The 21136-nt window shown below is 38.9% G+C and overlaps 1 protein-coding gene across 2 annotated transcripts; it reads left to right on the top strand.

The window, feature by feature from the left end:
• Nucleotides 1-4010: 4010 nt before the first annotated feature.
• LOC124300069 (uncharacterized) lies at nucleotides 4011-20410 on the top strand. Of its 2 annotated transcripts, XM_046753718.1 has the most exons (8): nucleotides 4011-4065; nucleotides 4801-5111; nucleotides 5240-5454; nucleotides 7045-7275; nucleotides 8433-8571; nucleotides 15121-15273; nucleotides 18310-18660; nucleotides 18779-20410. In XM_046753718.1, exons 1-8 carry the CDS (start codon nucleotides 4026-4028, stop codon nucleotides 18935-18937), a joined length of 1599 nt encoding a protein of 532 aa, XP_046609674.1. In that variant the 5' UTR covers nucleotides 4011-4025; the 3' UTR covers nucleotides 18938-20410. The 2 variants fall into 2 exon arrangements, with proteins under 2 accessions (XP_046609674.1, XP_046609675.1); XM_046753719.1 differs by lacking the exons at nucleotides 4011-4065; nucleotides 4801-5111; nucleotides 5240-5454; nucleotides 7045-7275; nucleotides 8433-8571 and adding an exon at nucleotides 10573-12064.
• The last annotated feature ends 726 nt before the right edge of the window (nucleotides 20411-21136 follow it).

Genomic DNA, 21136 nt, shown 5'->3' with positions numbered 1-21136 from the left:
CTTTGTGGATTTCATTTATCAAATGCGATTACTAATATATTTGATTAAGAATCTACCCCACAAGTACTAGGAATCGACGGTAAGATAGTGGTAACTTTTCTCGCTCAGTTTTTAAATATTATCAAAATTGTCGATGCTGCAATTTTCTCAGTAAATACCTGTAAGGTTCGATGTTTGTAAAAATTCGACATTTGTAGATACAGTGATGTAATTTTAATTACTTTTAAGGACATCGGACGGTCAGTACCCAATGGTTGTATTGTCCAATTTTCAAAAAAAATTTACCAAATACAAATACACGGAGGTTTCAACAAGTTTAGAAGTGATGTGCAACAATTTTTGTTTTTGTATAAAAATCAAATTATTTTAGACGTACATTTTTCAATAAACGTACAATGTTAGTCACAAAATTTTCAAAAATCTTTGAATTCTAAAGACTGAATATTGCAAATACGCGAGGCGAAAAAGACTGCCCTTGTGGTGCATATGATACTTTATGTAACAAAATGTGGTTCACAAGTTCTTTATTGTACTGTTTGGAATCTTTTTTGTACTGTCCCAAAAACGTTAAATTTACGAACGGAACGTAGGTAAAAACGGTCGCGTAAACCATACATGCGTTACATAAAAATGCAGTTTAAATAAGATTGTTGTATGCAAACAGAATAGGCATACACCCGAAAATATATATAAACGAAAACTAATGAATTATGGATTAAGCCAGGCCTTCAAGATTCCGGTTTCAAAACTATTAACTTCAACACATACTAACAATTCGTTGCATCTTGTTTCAATGCGAAATGTTTGAAAACTCAAATTGGTCAATTAGCTTGAATGCACTGGGCGACGAGAATTGAAAAGAATGAAGAAGGATAAGAATAATGAGACCTTACGTTGTGAAACCGTGAAGCAGCTTGTCGAGTAAAGTAAACAGCTATTCCTATACATGTGTAAAATGATGAAAAGATACGGTAGTCAAGTACCTATGAAAAGTAAACTGATCAATGTCTTTATGGATAATGGTAAAATTATTTTTAATGAAAAGGAATTAGAAATAGTTGATAGATACTCATCGATGCCACTAGAATATTATTTACCTTAAACTCGAATACTTCGCTGTGAATGTCCAATTCACATTTTTCATTACCAACGTGTCACCTGCTAAGAACGACCGTAATGTGGATTTTGATGCGCGTGTAAGAACGTAAGTTCCGGTTGCATATAGTCTCCGATTCCTCTAGTTCCAGCTGGGATTGCGATTGTACTCGTATTATGTTGTCGGCAAAATCTGTGACGGTTAGACATATTCGCGGAGGCTAAGTTTACGCGTGATTCTAAAGTTTGCTAAATTTTCCCATTCCGTAGTTCGAGTTCATTAGTTTTTCCAAGTATCATCTCCGCGCTTCGAGTCTGTAAAATTGAACGAGAGTCTTATCGTGAAGTAGATTTCTTCAATCATTTTCATTGTTCATGAAACGATAATCAGCTTCTACTAAACGATTCGGTCTAATTATTACTTCTTGTCAAACAATACCAAAAAGGCAACGATTTCGAAGAGGGTAGAGGCGGTGCATTTCCTGACCTTCGAAAATTAACCATCAATAGAATTGTGAGTCGCCGAATGTCATCTGTTATATAAAATACCTCGTGAAAGAATATTCATTCGTTGTAAATTGATGTAATTTTGAAAAAAAAAAGAAACACATCACTTCATTAGTAATTGAGGTGTGCGTGAGGTATCGTGTTATATAATGACAAAGCCATCGTTACTGCATAGTCTGATCTTCCAATTTTCATAGTCGTTGAAACTGATTACCTTGCTTCAAAGAGCCACGTAATTTTTTCATGTTTTTGTTTCACAACGTTACGTCATATAGCGAATTGTTACGTTTAAAGAAATTTAATGTTACCTTTCATGGCCCAGTGAAGAAACTGGTAATATCAAGTACATTGCCTGTATATTAAATCTATAATGCAGTATTATTCACTTCAACTATTGCATTCCTCAAATTGTCAACCATTGAAATGGAGGTGGGGAAAAATGTGACGGCTAAGTGACGAGTTGGAAACTTTTGGAAATCCAGTACCTTGGCCTGATTGTGCAGCACGGTTATTCGCGTTAGCGGCGACTGAATTCCTAAAGCACACAATGCAAAACGAGGAGACGGAATAATTAGGTACGTAGCACGAATCCGAAGTTATTGAATGAAGTTGTACAAAAAATGTGTACTCGTGTTACAAACGTGTCATCGATAGCCGATTTTTTATAATTTATAAGCATAGGAATGTATAAAATATCTATATAACACGGGAAAACGGAACGACATTATAATTGAGTCTTTGTTTTTGAAGAGATTTTTTTTTACACTTTCCTGAGGAGATGAAATACAAAACGATTAGTCGTTATTTTTTTCATTACCAGCCGAAAACGAAACGACACTATAATTAAGTTTCTGCATTTTTTTGTTATAAGTACCTGAGTAGAAGGAACACTAAATGATTAGGTGGTATTTTCTTTACCAGGAGAATACGAAACGACGCTATAATTTAGTCTTCGCGTTTGAAAAGATTTTTTTTATATGTATCTAAGGAAAAGGAACACAGAATGATTAGGTGGTATTTTTTTTTTTCTTTACGTGCAAAATATAATTGCGTGTGTTACATTGTCAAAAAAAAAAAAAAAAAAAAAAGAAAAAAAAACATGACGAAATTTCTTAAACCAAACACCTATAATTGTAGGACAGATGCGTATCTTGAGTTATTTCTAGTTTATTGTACGTAGGAATCGAAATGTATCTCAAAATCCTAAAGCGAGGGAATAATTGACAAAATCCCCGATTGCCACTTTCCATCTCACTCACTCTCTCGTGAGCCAAAAAATCTGATTAATCTTACGTACCGATCTCGAGTTCTGTCACCTATTTCCTCACCATGCTGTCATTATATTTCTCAAATCCTGACAAGATTACATCACTCGATAAGGCGCGAATAAAGTCATTACTACTTGCGATAACCGCGGCGGACCGTTTTAGAGCACTTAACACAGTGTAATTTGCACTTTATTACCCCTACGTTGCGTAATTTTTACAATTTACACGTATAGACACACAGTTAACAAAGAATGCGAATTTTTTTCAAACTCACATTGTCATCAATTTTAACTATCTAATAGACTATCTAAAATCTTATACATCAGGCTCTTCGACTGACAATACGTTAATTATCATATCAAAAATAGTAAACAATTGCTAATGAGGTACGATAGAGTAGATTTACCGTGAAATTAGATCAGTGTCTATACATCCAATCCTACTACCAATTCGAAATGTGTGGAATGTCTGTGAAGGCAAACATCTATTTTTATAATATAGTGTCAAATCCTTTACTTCAGCGGTGGTATAATCTCCTTGAAATCAGTTCTTCAGCTTAACATTGTTCATCCTCTTTTTTTTTATATTGCACTTGAATAGATACCCAGACAACATACGACGTATTATATATAATACCTCCTTGAAATCCACATACCTATATTTCACGTATATATTCGGTATATAATAGTTAGCTTATCATTGTAATACGTATTCATATTGCGTGGGTACAAGTACTGACACAGAAAAAATTTAATTGATCGACATTCTTGTTAATCTTGATATCTAGTAGTGAATTAGGAAAATAGGCGGTATCGCCATCAATCGCACATTTTATGAGTTTAGGATTACAAGAATAATATCATTTAAATAAATAAAAGTTTTCATATTCAATCATGTAATACTTTTGAGGATGCGTGTTGATACTTGCGCAGAAGTACATTCTATAGCTTTTTCCCACCTGTGCGATACGCGGTTTCACGCGGGTAGAACGTATAAGTCGATCATGACAATCGCGTGGAACAAGTAGGAACTCTATCGAAGATTAAGAAGAATCAACGGTGGTATATACGTCTGTAATTTCGAAATGTTTATGGAGTGGTTTAAAATTATCGTTGTACAAGTTATTTCACATTCCTTCACGTTCCTCGATAAATCATGAACAGCTCAATCACAGTGGCGGTATTAAGTGTTTACGGTAAGGCGACGAAACAGTAGGATTGTAAATCGGACAGGTTTTTTTTTACCATCTCTGGAGCGTGAACCAATTACCGGTTTTTATTCGTCATAAATTCTGTGGTAACAATTCGTGAACAAATAAAGGAACTTAATACGATTCCGGAAAATGTGTACTTCGTCTCTGATCGGAGTGAAGTTAACGTGAAAACCTGCAGATCCGTTGTCGGACTGTTTGACAGCTTTTTGTTGGCCCAGTGGATTCGTTTCAATATGCATCGTAGTTGCGAAATTGTTGAAGAGCGCGGAACTAACGAAGTAGAAAACGGCGGTCCTCTTGATGACGAAAAAAACGGTTTAAACCTAAGTAGAAACGTTGTAATTCACCGATTGACTGCCGAACGTCTCGAACGTCCGAATGCTGACCACAAACATCGAGTTCTAATATTCGTGAAGGGCTTTGATCATCCGTTCCCCGATGGTCCAGCACCCATTTCATTCAAAAATAATGTCGCGGGTGCTTTTGACAGCAAAAAAAGCCCAATTTCAACACCCGGAGCAGATGAAGCCGCCAACAAAGATTATCGCGGAAATAAAGATACGCGGACTAACATCGAGGGTGGTGAAGTGAAAGCGTCGAACGGGGCTTCGAGAATTATAAATGCGATCGACGAGGATAAAGACGTTATCTCTAATGACACACACCATTCTCATAGCGACAAGAAGAATAATTCTGATGTAAAAAAGTTTGTCGTAGCGCACCTCTCGAATTCCCATCACGAGGAGCGTCGGAATCATGTCCAAAAGTATCGAACTTCAATTCTTGTCGAAAGCTGCAAGCTGCCTCGATCAAACGATGGTTCATCTCCCGACGACAACTTGGGACCGGATAAGTTGAATACGAAGTTGTGCTGCTGTAACACCGCTTTTGTTAGCGATGAAAAAATCAGCGCGAAACCATCAAAATGCGGAAATGAAAATACTTACAAAAACGGCGAAGATTCAGCGGTGAAATTTTCAAACGGAATCTCGAGAATTATCTTAGCCCGCAAAACTAGTTATCCGCAGGTAAGTTCACTGCAGCGAAGCAGTTTAATTTACTTGATGATACGCGTAGAATAATGTTGAAGCTTTTGTGCAATAAATTCAGTACAACCATAAACTGGTCATCGGAAATCTTCGATGATGTTTTTAAGTTACAGAATGAAAAAACGAAAACGCCAAGTGACGATGTATCGAGCACGGAAACAAGCATCAATAATAAAAACGAGGTGAAGCCTACAGAGGCAGATTTTGACGATGATTGCGTTTTGTCATTCGCTGACTATTTCTTCTCCACTGTTATCATTGCTCCGATGGTAATTGGTCACTGGAGGGGTTACTGGACCTTGATGGACATGTATTTCGAAAGGTGAGTCATACTTTTACAGTATACGAAATTTTCATATTTGAGTGATTTCTGATCGAGTATTAATGTTTTAATGGGTTCGTGATTGCTGCATTTTTATACAGCTGGACAATGAGCTGAAGAATAGTAATTAACACAGACAGGGGAAGCTATAGGTGTGAAAAAAAACTAGAGCGGAATTTTAGTAAATTTCGTTTTTTATACTTACGATTAATCAGACATAGATAGTCTTACAACATAGACGTTACCGAGTTTTCTCAGTTATCTGTGAACATTTCACACTTCATCGTGTCAATATAAGAGTTTGCCAAGTTCGAATAATTGAAGAGATTCCAATTATAACATGAAATGTTTTGAGTGCATTTGAAACATTTGAAGATCAAGAATATGCAGCAGTCGATATAAAAGAAATATCTCGACTATGAAATGGAGAGAATGAATTACTTATAACTGGGATTTATTCAAGGCCAATACCACTTGCAATCGAATGTTGATAATAGCGACTATTATTCAATCGCGTACAGACGGGTGGGTTGATTTGTGATACGTTTGCTAATTGCGGGAAAACGAGCAGCGAAAGCTCGTTAAAGTGAGTGCCACTCGGTATATAGGTGAACTGCAAAGAATTCTCGATGTATTTATGACATGTGCTTATAACTTTTGAGTAATTAACAATCGCATTAAGGCGGGGGGGGGGGGGGGGGGGGGGGGGGAGGGGGGGGGTAGGAGTTTTTTTTTGAAAGAAAATAAAAACACTTTGAGCAATTCGAGTTTAAGGGCTTCATTATTTATAGTTTCAAGAACATTGCAGAATTTCTTCATTGAAATTATTATCAAAACGGTGGCATGGCGCATATAATAAGTAGCCAACTACTCGGAACTCGAAGGCTTTTGCCGTGGCACATCTCCTGATATCACTGGCCAGTTTGTAACAGACAGAAAAAAATTTCAGATTTAAAAACACCCTTTCGCGTTCGAGTTCACAGCCCAAATTTTCACAAAAAAATTATTTTTCTTCTAATATATACGACGATGAACAAAAAATGTCATTTTGCGACTAATAAATTTTTATTACAAAAATTATCGGACCGAAATTCAAAAATCTAGCCACGAGCTCGAATCGATAAACAAGTTTTAACGATTGTGTCAAAATTTCAAGTCTATCGGATAAAAATTAACCGTGGAATCTGCGCGAACGGATTGAAAACTTGGTCGTTTGCTACTCATATGCAACATTCTGCCATTTTGTTATTAATTTAAATGAAAAAATTGTAAAATGTTCTGCAAACTATAAGTAACAAAGCCCTCAAACTCAAATTGCTCCAAGTGTTTTCATGTTATTTCAAAAAAAAAAAACTCCTAAAAATAGGTACGATTTTAGACCATGCAAGCTGTACGCCCCCCCCCCCCCCCCTCACATTTAAACTTTGCTTCAGTAATTGAGATTGAAAGTATCGCTCGAGTTTTTTTTTTTACCCTCAAAATGATTCGAAATGTTTTTTTTATCAGCTACCGATCAATGCTATAACTTGTTTGCCAAAATTCGACAGGAATAGGATGTGTTAGGATGAAAGAGGTACGTTCCTCTTACAGGTTTCCAGCGTGGGGCAGTATTTTGGTGGGTTCGATAATTCAGACGATTCTCTCCGTTCTGAAGTATTACCTAGACGATTCCTTCGCGAAGGAAATACCTGCCAAAAGTGTTTGCACTCGATTGGGATATCGCATGCTGCGAACGGTGTATACGTGCATTTTCACCACAGGGTGCATCATGCATTGGCGAGGGGGGTGGACTATTTTCATTGACTTTACAGCCTACGAGTGGTAAGTTACTTTTACATTGATAAATTTTATCTTTATCGCATCGTAATTGGTTTCGTTGATGATCTAGCGAAAGATTTCACCCACTCGATCCTCTGGGTGAAACCTTTCACAGCCAATGATTTATAAAATCGCAATTCTCTCGAGGCCTAATTTCGCGGTACTGGCCTCAATGCTTTTCGATCATGATTTATTGGTGCAAATTATCCTTGATCAAACGGCTTTATGTTCGATTACTTCTCTTTTTAGCTTTTTCTTGGAACGGTGTGTCCGCTACATTCGTCGAATTTTTCATTACTCAATTATACACTGAGAGAAATTTTTAGTTCCGGTTACCGCTTAACTATTTTCATTTTTTACCACAATCGAAAAATATAGTTCTAAGTAGAAAATGAAAATTAGTTTTGTAACCGTTACCAGAAAGTCTAGTATCCGTTACTATTCTTTCTCATTACCATCACTGTTACTATATTTTCTTGCAACTGTTGAGAAAATTTAATGCTTGTGCAACGACAAATTGACGTTAAAGCCTTATTTAACTAAACAAGTACAGTAAACCGAACAAACTGATTTTGCGTTGTAATTACCAAAAAAGGATCGACGATAGCGCAAAATGGTAACGCGTACCTCATTTTTCGTAATTCCAACAATATTCAAACAGTTTTTTAACGATACCTGTTTTACTGAACTTTTCTAGTTACTATAACAAATGAAATTTTTTTCAGTGTAGGTTTATTCGTTAAATTTAACACCTGCTCGATGAACGCGAGTACTTGATTGCAACCTGCTCGAGAATTTAATCCCTAGCGATATTTTGATCTACGATGTGCTCTAGTTTTCAAAAAAAAAAAAAGGAAAAAAAATCGTTTCATTCTCTCTTTTTTCCGAAAAATTCGAGTTTCTTCTTTCGTCCTCTTATGAACGTACGCTAAGTGGGATAGTGTGGACTTCTCGTAGGAAATCAATTAAGTTACGCGACACGTTATATTAAGTGGCGTTAAACTAAGCCTGACAGGCAAATGACACGAGAAAAGGAGACGGGAATTAGAATTGATGGATTGCATTTCTACTTAAGACCGTGTTGCAAACTGCCAAATAAAATATAAACGCATGATATTCCTTCCTCAAGTTATTTAAATCGTATTTTGATGTTAATTCAGGATCACGAATTTCGCCACTGGCATCTGCTTGATTGTCTTGATGCTGCTGCGTTGTATCCGAGGCCTCTTGAGTTCACCTTTCACAGTGGGAATCGACAATCGTGAATACACGTTCAAGTTCACGACGAGATTCAACGTGGTAAGTGTTTTTTACCGTTCACCAGAAAACAAATTCATTGCTGTTTTTTAATTCTCGTTTAAGCAATCAGGAGTCAGTTGTTGTAATCGGTCCTTTTGTTATTTAGACAGGTGACTGAAATAAAGCCCGAGACATTTTTTTTCTCCAAACGGGGGTCCTTTTAACCCTGAATAATTCCACGACTTTTTTTGGCCTCCCTATAAGAGTTGATTGTTTCATCGACGGAGCTTTTTAAGCTTGATGAATGCGCGCCTGAGATAAACGTGTCAAGCCAAGGTGAGAAGATTATTGAAACCGAAGCTTGATTGGGGCACAAAAAGATGTTTATTAGCGTCGATGGTTCCACAACAAAGCGCTGGATTTGCTGACAGGAAACGTCACTCAGAAAAATCATGGCTCAAGGTAGCTATCGGCAATTGCAGGCCACCCGGTGACAAAATTTTTTTCATACGCTTTTCGCAAATTTTATAACACCCACAAGCTGCAACTAATCGGACTACTTCAACACGCCGATTTCATCCTTCGAGGGGTTGTTTATACCTTGTTCGTCGCTGTAACGTTGCCTGCACGGGAAAATATCCTCCTTCCTCATCGGCTAATTATCTCAATATTGTCATTAACAAACGAACGATATTCCTTTGCGTAGAATCGCTTGACGAATGATTCTTGTGACTGTATGGATGGGCTTATAAAAAATCCATACGAGCCATTCCAATCCAAACCGATTTACGTCTGACCCTCACCATCGGCGATTTTTCTTATTTTTAAGTGCGATGTAGAGTGTACAAGGAAACCATCTTTCACCGAGTTGTAGATCCTTTAGACGACGGCCGCACGGGTATGAGTTTACTGCTCCTAAAAATATTACACAAGAACCCAATTTTCGAATAAATAGCTCCAACCGATTGGCTTTAATGTTTATCATGCTTTCTTTGTTGAAAAATGAAAATTTTGAGACCAAGATGGAAGTGGGCAAGCTTTTCGTTTAAAAGCCACAGGCAAAGCAAGTAATCGAACAGTGAGAAAAATCGAATTGAATGTAAATTTACAAAATACAAATTCATATTTAATTCCAATTTGCTCACTTTAGCCCTTTCCAGCAATAAAATATCAATTTATATTCAATTCGATTTTTCTTACTTTTTATTTACTTGTACCGTCTGTAGCGTCTAAACCAAAAGCTTGCCCACATCCATTCTGGTCTGGAAATTTTTATTTGCTAACAAAAAATTCATGGGAAAAATCTTGAGCCAATAGATCGGGATTATTCATTAGAAAGTGGGTTTTTTAAGGGTCGTTAAAATCAGAGCCGGGATCGAAAAAATCTACAACTCGATGAAAGATATGTTTTATTCACTCTATTACTCAATCCACACCATACTTAAAAATAATGAAACAATCGCCATTTATGAGGGTGAGACGTAGGTCAGTTGGGCGTGGAACGCCTCGTAAACAAATAATATAATATTACATCGCCGTTTTACACGAACTATTGGGAAATTTACTCGACAGCTTACACTGACAACTGTTATAACGAGGCAAAATTTCCCTCTTTCTACTTACCTCGGACCTCGTTTCTCCTCGGTACACAGCGACAACGTCAACTTTGAGAAAGCGAAGAAGAATAATTTACAGACGTATTTCAACGGGTTTAAAATTTCCGGATTCGCGCGACGATCCGGCTGCGCACTTCTTCGGCTTGACAAAACGGATAAAATCGCATCCGCGATGCTAGGCGAGCGTAGGAGGCCCCGTGTTCGTGGATATAATGCACACATGCACCATCATCGTCCGCACGTTCGTAGGCAGACCGTACGTTTACAGTACGTGCAGATTAAACGTGTGCAGGAGATGTTGTCGATGTGTGCCACAATGGAGACACACCGTAGAGCTGGGATGATCATTACACGTGAGAGGCTGGGGAGAAGGAGGGGTCCAGAGTACTTTATGTACGATGTGATAATGCGGTGGTGTTAGTTTGTGCCCAACGGTTGATAAAAGATAGCGGTGGCTAGAGCTGGCCAGTACCCACCCGGTATCCGGCTCTGACCTGTCAGTCGGAGCAAACTCAGAGCCGCTTCAAATTCGCGAAACCGTTGCACTCGCTTAGAGTTGTTAGATTTCTTTGAACGAGAGAGTCCCCGTTCCAACGATTCGGAGTCGGGAGGCAAACCGATTCCTTACAGAGACATGACAGAGTAAAAGTCTTAGAATTATTCCCGCTGCAGCAAAGAAGCCCAGCTTTGTGAATTATATACATTCGAGTAGGACTTGATCGGGTTCCGAAACGCAGACCTGTGAGATATTCCAGTCCTTAGAGTCCTTGAAGAGAAAAATAAAACGACATTCCAACATGGTTAACGACGGATTGGATCGTAGAAATTTCACCAAACGGTGAGACAGGGAAAGACGTGCGATGGTTATAAATTATTAGGGATAAGATTGCAGCCGACAAACAGAGAACGAGTCTATTGTAGGTACGGAACATTTTTCGTACGTGCATAAAATCGGAACTGCATCTGTGCGTCATAGTTGAACCGCTGAAGCAGGTTTGGTTTGAAATCGCTCGAGAGGATTGATTGCATTGAAGTTGAAGGAGCGGGATGCATCGGAGAAAAGCGTCAGGGATATAAGACTAATAATTAACATCAAGACTGCAAATGTCTCTCCAAGTGCATCCGCGGACAAAGAGCAAATTCTCCTACCCCCTCCCCAGAGGATAGCTGCGTAAAAGTCTTCTTTGCAAATTCGAGTAAACCAGCCTCGGCAGAGGAGTTCTTCTACGGTCTGTGAGAAAAAAAAAAGATTTACATCCGTTAAAGCGATCAAGGAAACCCAGGGAAAAATAAGAAGGCCTCACTGGTTCGATCACAAGTGAAATCCGAAATCCTGGGAACAATGCATGATGTCCAGTGATAGTAGGTCCGGTGTGAGACAAGATTGGACAATGGTCGAACTTCGGGGTGCCAGCGTGACAGGAGCGTTGGACAACCCTTCGTCTAGAAGCGTCCACTACACGATTTTGGCGGTGTTGGACACTGTATTTTCGGGATGCGTCGCGGCGCCGATGGTCGTCGGTTACTGGCGAGGAACCTGGGGCCTGAGCGACTTTTACATATACCCGGAGGACGAGATCCTCAGCTGCATAGCCTCGATCGTCATCGGGTTTTCCGGCCTCTTTATATTCAGCGTGTCGCAGAATTTCCTCGACGAGCTTTTTCACCCGGATAAACATCGCCTCTCCTACTACATCGGCTCCCGGCTTTACACCGCTGTGTTCGGCTTCTGCTGCGTAAACGTGTGGCGAGGTGCGTGGCAGGCCCTCGATGCAACGACCGGCCTCATGCCGAGCACCGTCCTCGCCACCACCGGGATAGCCCTGATCGCTCTTGCCCTCTTGCGCGTCATCAGGAACATCGCTGCACCGCCCTTCACCATCTCCGTTGATTCTTGCCCCGGGTACTTTGACGTACCCACCATGTTTCGCGTCGAAGTAAGTCGCTCGCTTCCACCACCTCTGATATTACACGTATCGGAGTAAGCATGCCAGAGTTAAACGAAAGTACGAGAAAGCGTTTCGAGATCATCCTGAACGGAACGTCGAAGATAATTTACGCGGAGCGATATCCGTATCGAAATTGCAGATGTCAATCGTGACAGTTGTCTCTTAAATAATTAAATCGACCAGTGTTACATGTGAACTTTGAAGAATTAGGAAATAGTATATTGTGTTGCAAGTGCGGAAAGTGGGCGATTTTAGACGAGTGTGAAGTTTGAAATTATACACGAGTCGGATATCGCCCATTCGCACGTGTGACACAAGTTATTTTTTCAAATACCTGTGAAGAGAAGTTTCCTTTGAGAAGCAAATAAATGTAATATAATAATTTTGAAGAAGTAGATCAAGGTGTAGGCCCGGTTTCATGAAACTCAACCTATTCGCGCAAACTTCAGGTTGAATTCAATCTTATGATGTCACTGGAGGTTCGTTAAGTCCGTACGTAAAACTAAGTTGTCGGAAAGTGCGCATGCACGAAAAAGATCCAGTGTGTAAAATTGAGAATTTCAGCTGTGCGCATGCGTCAATGTCGCAGGTCACGTTTTTATTGTTCTCCGCAGTACTGAGGCTTACGGTTTTTGGACCAACGGAAGCAAATCTAAATCAAGAAGGTTCAGACTTGCCGGAGCTCATTTCAGTGATCGTTAAATATTCGTGGCAGTTCAAATCACCATTTTTCAGCAAGATTGTATGCTTGTTGGAAGATTCCATATCTTGGTCATTAGGGGGTCCCTAAGACCTCAGAGAAGAAGTCTCTATTGCGCGAATACAGATAGTTTCGATAAATCTATATTCTTGACAGTGTTGTTCAATTGGAAGCGTTTCACAATTACTTCAGATAGGCTGAAAGAACTTTTGCCAAACATTTTTTATCAACTTTTCCTCAGAGTAATTATGCGACAGGAACTTTTCTTCTTATTTGCCGCGGACCCTAACGATTGAAGTAAGATCAACGCGCCGAACTTGAAATGACTCTGTGACGGGCAAGAAATTTTAGCGGAGAATGGTAATTTGGTCATTTTTATAACGTATAAGACAGTATCATTGATGAATCGTATAGTTAAATGAATTTTGCAGAAATCCTGAAACCTCATTTGTGTGTTCGGATAACTTCTCATCACTACCGAATAATTGTAATGTCATGGAATCTGTCTTTTTTGCATTCTTCAGAATTTACACATAGTACACTATTCTTCTCGACTAAAGTTCATTCAATGGTAACTTCACGTCAAATCAAACGAATTTCCCATACCTGACCCTTTCGGATTCAAGGTAAGAAGCTTTTTATACCATTTTTGGATCATAAAAAGCTATTATTCTATAATAACTTGCGGCTAACTTAAATCTCGTCCGGTATACAATACGCGTTGAAACTTTGCTGCAAGTGCGATGGAAATTCCCAAAGAAGTAAAGTAAACATTATACTTAAACACGTTGAAGTCGGCGGCAAATTTTCTTGTTTATTATTCCAAACTAAAACGAGGATTCGCGTATCGTGCGCACTGGATTGCAATCCATAAAATCGGCGCGAAACTTTCCAACTTTGCTCATGCTGTTCGAACGGTATTTAATCCGAACGATTTAAAACGGTAAGATTACCAGCGAAGCTGACGCAGATATCGACGTCTCTGCTTTCGCACATGTCAAAGCGCGCGATGCTGCACATAATATTATACATACACAGTTTCCGGCTATGTCCCCCGGTTGTCTGTCACACTCTTGTACGCCCTTTTCTATATACATATCTGCGAACTCGATAGCCAACGTTCGATCGGAGCCGACACGAGCTGAATGCGTTTGTTTTTCCCTGCGTAAAAGCTCGTGTGCAGCTCGTTATTACACACCATGCGTTCATTGACTGCTTAGGATTGGCTTGAACTTGTCCGAAATAATCGCTCCAGTTTCATCGTATAATCAACTCGAATCAGATCTATCCATATTCATACACAATTACAGATCTGTTTACAGTTCACAGTCTCACACGGAAATTATTGCAAATTTCTATAAACATATCCGCAGCTTTTAATAAGACCTGTTCGAATAAGTCTAAAGATTAAAGATGCCTTATCGATAATTATTAGAAAATCGGAAAGTGACCCAGTCAACTTGGAAATGCGAAAAAGCTTGGCCAGTGGGCAGAATGCGGCCTGATTCTTAACTGGGGCTAATCACTTGCGCCGCGGCAAGCCGATCGAGGTGACGTCGCAGCCACGTGTTGCATCGCAACTCCGTCTGACCAGCTCTAACAATAAGTAATTCTACGTATTTACGTGTCCGCGAAGTCGGATCAGGTACCGCCGTTTTCCACTGACGCGAGGTCGTCGCGATTTTTCGCCTCCGTGACCGATAACGAATGGAGATAATTGGTCTGCGCCATGTGCTTCTTTTGTGTTACGCTACATCTTCGTGTTCGTCGGATAGATTACGGTATTTGCAGCGGGGACGGTGATCTGGCAAGACAAATATCAGTGTGCTTCTTAATTTCTTTATACCGCAGTTTATGATCCGTGCGATCTTCTCTGAAAACCGGATTTGATTTTAATTGTCTGCCATTTTTAGAATCTAGTTAGGTTTTTAGAGCGCAGTTTACGTTGTCGATAGTGATTCGTGATCAATATTTTGGGCTCAAATTTTGTTTACTTATTTTTACTGGGTTCTTTACTTATAATCCCTGCGACCTTCATTCCTACAACAGTTTTAACAAGGAACTTGAATCGGACTTTTAAGGGTATAATAAGCTGTATCAATTAGGAAAAAAACTTTCAAATTGTGGTCGTTATAGTTGAACTCGTAATAAGCATTGATTCACAAAACGTTCTCTTGTAAGTTTATGTACCTGATAATGTTACTTACATGCGACACGGGTAAAAAACCATCATGATTCATTTGTACCTGGAACCTCTTAACATTTATTAAAAATTTTACGGTTTCCGAATGATTGTAAAATATGCAAGGTAACCAATGTAAGAGATGAATTTTGGATGTTGCAGAACACAAGAGATTGGTCCCTCTACATCTTGGACTGCGCTTTCAGCGTCGGAGTTGTAGGGACGTTGGTTGTATTTGTCTGGCGAGGTGTTTGGGCCAGTTTGGACTTGTACCTGTTTCCGGACAACGCTGAATACTCAGCTGTTGGCTCTGTAGTAAGTATACTCTAATCACCGGCTAACCTTTCATTTGGTTTAACTGCAATCTGAGAGTAATCTTGCTATTGAGCATTAGAAACGGTTAAAAGACCTGCAAATTTCTTCGTTTCTCGAAGATAATTTATCCACGAATCAGCCAAAGGCATTGTCTGAATCGCAAGTTAGGAAAAGTAAGAAATCTATGATAATGCTATCTGCGCCAATGACAGTGAGCATAAATTAAACAATATCCCAACTGTGCGATCGATATGAATCTGGGAAAATTTTCGAATAACACAAACTAGGATATCAACGATTTAAATGTTATTGTTGGCGAACATCTGTCGCATCGTCACTTGTGCAAACTTATTTTTATCCACTCTGGAGATAACTCCTTGTGAAATTTCCCTTCGGGTGGTCTGTGAAGATCTCTTTAGTCTACAAAATAAGCCCTAAACATTATAAACGACTGAAAATCACCAGATTTTAATTGTTTTGAATGTTTTAATAGCATAACTTTTTCAAAAATTGTAAACATCTTGACTTATGTTGTTCGGTCAAACAGATTTTCACTACGCAGTAAGGGATGTTTTGTCATTCATGTTCACTATTGGCGAAAATAACATCGTTAGAAGTTTTTTAACGTATTTTTTGCTCTTCCCAACTTTAGATTCAGATCGTTGATTCACCCTCAACTGCCAAATTTGAGTCAACAATCTTACCGTGATAATTAAGCAATGCTAAACATTGGACTACCGCTTGCGTTATCACGAAGCTGTTAATCAGTGGCCTCTAATGCTCGCCGTGCAGTCTGTAAAAAAATGAACGCTTTATCTTACGGGATTGCACAATCCTGTATTGATTTCAGTCTGATTAATCGTAGGTGTCTTATCTGCAACTTGTACTGTTTCACTAAACGATTCTCAAACCAATTAATCTCAAACTCATAAATTTCATTGCACATGTTAGTCAGTCCCGACTTAACGAATTATGCCGAAAGGGTTTTAACTCCCGAGTACAACGCATTTCGGCACGCATAGATAAATTCACACAACGTACATGTCTTGACCCACAATATCAGTTCAACCGCGCTAATGAGCTGGATAAGTATGGGCCACGCAACCTCTTGAGTCTATAAGTACCCTCCGGTTTAATGTAGTATAAAAACTAATATAACCCCTTGTGTTAAAGTGATGTCGCCATTGCGCGATGAGCATTTCGATGAAATATGTAACCCAAGACAAAAATTCACAGCATATAGCATCAAGCAATTATTTTATATGCGATTATTCACAATCGTCTGTCTTCTAATGCATAACTTATTTCCACTGTTGGCTGACGTGGCCCAAACCGTTACCACTTACGGCTGACCATATCGTTCACGCCGTAGTTCTTGTGAGTTTATAAATTATTTATTCCCAAGTAGGTATCTGGATTTACGAATTTGTCATGAGTTCAAAAGCTCAAGTCGCACTTGCATCTGGTTAAACGATTAGCAATTTTTTAAAATTATTTTCTAGAAACAAAAGTGCCAATCCGTCGTAAGCGATTAATAAATGCTTTTAGATCATTTGAACAATTGCGAAATTTGTTTGATCAAAGGTGTTAAATTGAAAGTATAAAAATCCATGAGTCGACTTACTGGAAAATATTAAAAGGACTCTGAAGATCATTTTCACGTAAAAATTGAATCCAGAATTTTTCAGTTTTGTGCTACTAGAACTTTGATCGGTCAAATTGAGCTTTAAATTTTATTGCTTGACATTTTTTTTAGAAGATTGAGCAGAGTAGTGAATGCGACAATTAGAGTTCCATTAAATTTGTCTGAAATTACGGTGTCATTTATGTTCAGCGAATTAATCGGAAAGCCACATAGAAAGCTATAACGAAAACATATGCATGTTTCGTAGAGTTTTGAAAGTTTAAGACGTTCGTAAGGTGATAAATGCACTCTACGACTAGGCCACGGCACAAATGTTTCGATTATATAATTCAATGTTCGCCAATTGCATGATTGCCGTCAGGCACATGTCTGACTAAACTACGTATCGTACTTATGTATATCACTTTAATAGCGCTTGTTTATCACACCACAAACGATGGAATGTATATCAAATGATTCGTTCAATTTCTTGAAGAGAGTATTAGCGTAGCTTCAAAGAAGTCAACGTTCGTTCGCAGTCAGAGTGCAACCGATTGAACTATTGATCTATCTATACTTTCCAAAAATTATCAGAGTGCAATAAGCAGTTCCTCAGGTCTAAAATTAGAGCAACTTCGCCTAACGAGCCTGTCTCGCAAGCTCACCGTCCTGTCGTTGTTACCGGACCTTATATCTCGAGAAAATCTGGTACTTCCCGTTAACTTGTCAATTAGCGAAAGCGACACCAAAAGGAAATCCCAACTTTTGATGTCAGGCTAACGAGGCCCACCCACGCCACGAACTAGAAACCCAGCAATTGGAGTCGTATGACTCTTGACGATTTTTAAGTTTCGTCGACGTGGTTATACGATTAAGCAAAGCGATGAGACAAGAGTGAAAAGATTCGCATTATCAGAAACAGTCGAATCTTTTGATTTTACAGGGACATGAGAACGTGACGTATCAATTCGCGTGATCCTGATGTAATAAGAGATGATGACGTAAAATTTTATGATTCGATGTGAATATACTTGCCACGTTGTAACACGAGGCGACGAAAGACTTCTGTGCAGTAGAGTTCATACTAAGCAGCGTTTAGCAAGAAGCGATTAAATAATCGAGGTTGACGTTCAAACAGATTAACCAACCGACATAGTGCTTCCAGCACTCCACCATTTAATGACATTAATCCTGTGGATGGCTAGATTGATCTTGCTCCACTGTACTTGACCACGGTTTTGGCTCGTGATAAAGATTCGTCAGCTTCCTCCAGGCTTGCTTTACTTCCGGAATCGCATGATTTTTCAGGAGATACAAGTTCTCTTGGTCTGTTTAAAAAAAAAAAGTCAAAATCGCATGTCCACACCGATTAATACACGCGTTAATTGTAACATGTGGAACGTGTGTTTCAGGTGATTGGCTACACTTTTGTAGTGATTACATTTTCCCTGCAGCCGATAATGTGTTGCATCTGCGACCGGCTAAAAGGACTTTCTCGACTTATAGTCGCCGACCTATTCATGCTGCTCAGTTTCGTAGCGACGGTGAACGTATGGCGTGGAGTATGGAATGTTTTGGACCTCTGGTTCCTTCCCGAGGATCCCGAACTGTCCTGCTGGATAACGCACCTCGGCTGCTTTATATTCCTGGTTCTCCTTAACTGCAGCAACTCCATCCTCGTACGGGGTGTTTACATAGACGGTTACGAAGACGGTGGACAGTGCGTCGTATTTCCTTGCCACTACCTCAGGCTCTTCTTTAAGGTCAGCTCACGTACGATATTACAATACGTCGAAATACCGGATGATACATCGAGTCGACTATCGCGAATTTCAAGGGGCGTTCAGTCGTTGGTTAGTTATGACGCATGTCTCGTTTCAGATTGAAAGGGAGAAAAAAGCAGCTAGGAGACAAAATATCGTTGTGGCCTCGAGGGACTTGGCAACTATTAGAGAACGCACTGGGAAGGAGGAGAATGGGATCCTCATAAACACCCCTAATTCGGGAATCGCTGCAGAGAATCCCGAGTCTCTCGTCTAGAGTTATATCGATCAGCTAAGGATCTGTGCCCCCAACTTTTCTACCAGTTTATCAGCCCCCGAACTTCCGGCCAAAGCATTATGAGCATGAAAGTGTCGAAGCAGCGCTTCTTCCAAACGTAACAGCGCGGCGGTACATTTGCGTGACAAATGTTGGCCGAGAAACGCCAAAATGTCGGGACGGCCGTCAGTCAATGAGATGTATAGTATTACGAAGCTTGCCCGAGTCAGGGGATTTTCTTTTTTTTATGTCGTTATTTTCTTTGTTAATGCAAACTTGAGGTTTCGCAAGTTTTATTCGGAAATCACGAATTACGCGGCATCGCCGAAACAATTTATAAGAAGCTCCAATCAGGTATTGGAAGCGGGTATGACCAGAGTATACATACTTGGTATACATACGGTTAAGAATATAGAGTATAACAAAAACTTGAAAATCCAAAGTACAACGACTTCCGGCTTGTTATTATTCAAACGCTTAAACGGTCGATGGATGAAAGTAAGATTAAAAATTGCTTTAACAGATAATGGCTAACAGAAGTAATATTTTTGTCTCAAGTTGAAGAAAATGGTAAAAAAATTCTGTTAAATAACGGTTAAAAAGTACCAAAGCTAAATATAAGTGTGCTTGAGTGACAGTGCTACGTTCAAACTTTATGTATAAGATATTTAACACAATTTATAAATTGGATGTTTATCTTATCATTTAGACGGATTTATAAGAGGCTGTAAATCCCGATCTAGATAATCGTAAAATTGAATTTACGTGAAATTGCAACGTGTAGCGGTAATTAATATACATACCATATGTATGTATAATACGTTAAATTAGTACTATGAATGGCAGTATTCTCATCGCTGATTCCTAATAATAACAGCCAAAAAATTTAGTTGCAAATTTCGTCGCTTGCTGTGCCGCGTGCAGTCAAAACAAAAAAAAAACGAAACGAACAGAAAAGAATAATTTAAAAAAAAATTCCATGTATATTCGAGAATGGCTGTGAGGCTTGAAAGTGGTGTAAATTCAGGAAAAGATTTTGTCAAAGATGTGCATCTCGAATCGTATGAATTTGTTGGCATATTAGTATTGTAAATACACCGGACAGGTGAAATGTATAAGTATATTTATTATGATATTATTTGATGATAAAATATTCTGAATTCTCAATTTTATTGGGATCACAGCATTATACACTATAAATAACTGAGAATTCGGTGAGATATTAGAAACATGAGAGGAGCGAATTTTCTCATAAAATACATATTATACATCATTCCGAGTATCCCTTTAATTCAGAACAATAAAATATAAAATACTCTTGCCGAGATTACCGTTTGAATGACTGTGAAATTGTTACACGTAATATCGAATAACGATTATTTATATTTATTAGAAAATTTAATGTATGAATCAAAAATAGTTTCCCAGTAAATGTTAATACGATGTAAATAAATTATACTGTAACGTTGTAAAGGTGTGGTTTAGTCTGTTTAATATTTCACCAACATTCCTGTACGTAAGGCGATTAAAATTTAGAAATTCCAGGAGCATCGTCTCGTCGCAATTTGCGGTAAAAGGAAGCTCGCAAAATGTTGATCTTGAACTCGATAAGAATTAACTACGCCCCCTAATAGGCTCGCATCCTTATTAAATTTTTCAGAGAACGCTGAGGATGCGAAGAGTATATTTTACATCCGAAATTGCAGACTGGATCACAGCGGGGCTAAACGGGCGTTGTATTTTAGGCTATCCAAGATATAGGTATGCACTTTACGGTTGACAAAGGACCTTGAATAACAATGGTGGGAGATTATAATAAACGACTATTATAAGTCGGTTTAACCTTCTCCCTCGCATCCTGTAAATCCCGCTTTTCCTCTTGTACATACCCCAATTATGTGATGTCATCATGATAATTATTAATTAACTATGATAATGACGGGACAATGCCATCGTCGGAAGTACCTAGTTCACTGATGGGCGCTCCTGTCCTCCTGGCCCATATTCAATGGCCAATGCTAATCCAGTGATCCAGTGGATAATTATTATTGAATTGCTTGATTCGTGAACTCGTTGCGACATGCGACGTTCAAGTCAATCAATGAACCTTATTTTAATACCTGTGGTCGGACCTTGATTTGGCTTTTCTTTCAATCTTCGCATTAGGACTAAGGATCGAACACTTGCAGTTTGGTTCAC

The sequence above is a fragment of the Neodiprion virginianus genome, chromosome 3 (genome assembly GCF_021901495.1).
Source record: "Neodiprion virginianus isolate iyNeoVirg1 chromosome 3, iyNeoVirg1.1, whole genome shotgun sequence".
Taxonomy (NCBI): Eukaryota; Metazoa; Arthropoda; class Insecta; order Hymenoptera; family Diprionidae; genus Neodiprion; species Neodiprion virginianus.
The sequence above is the reverse complement of the archived record's forward strand: the minus strand, read 5'-3'. Positions and strand labels throughout refer to the sequence as shown.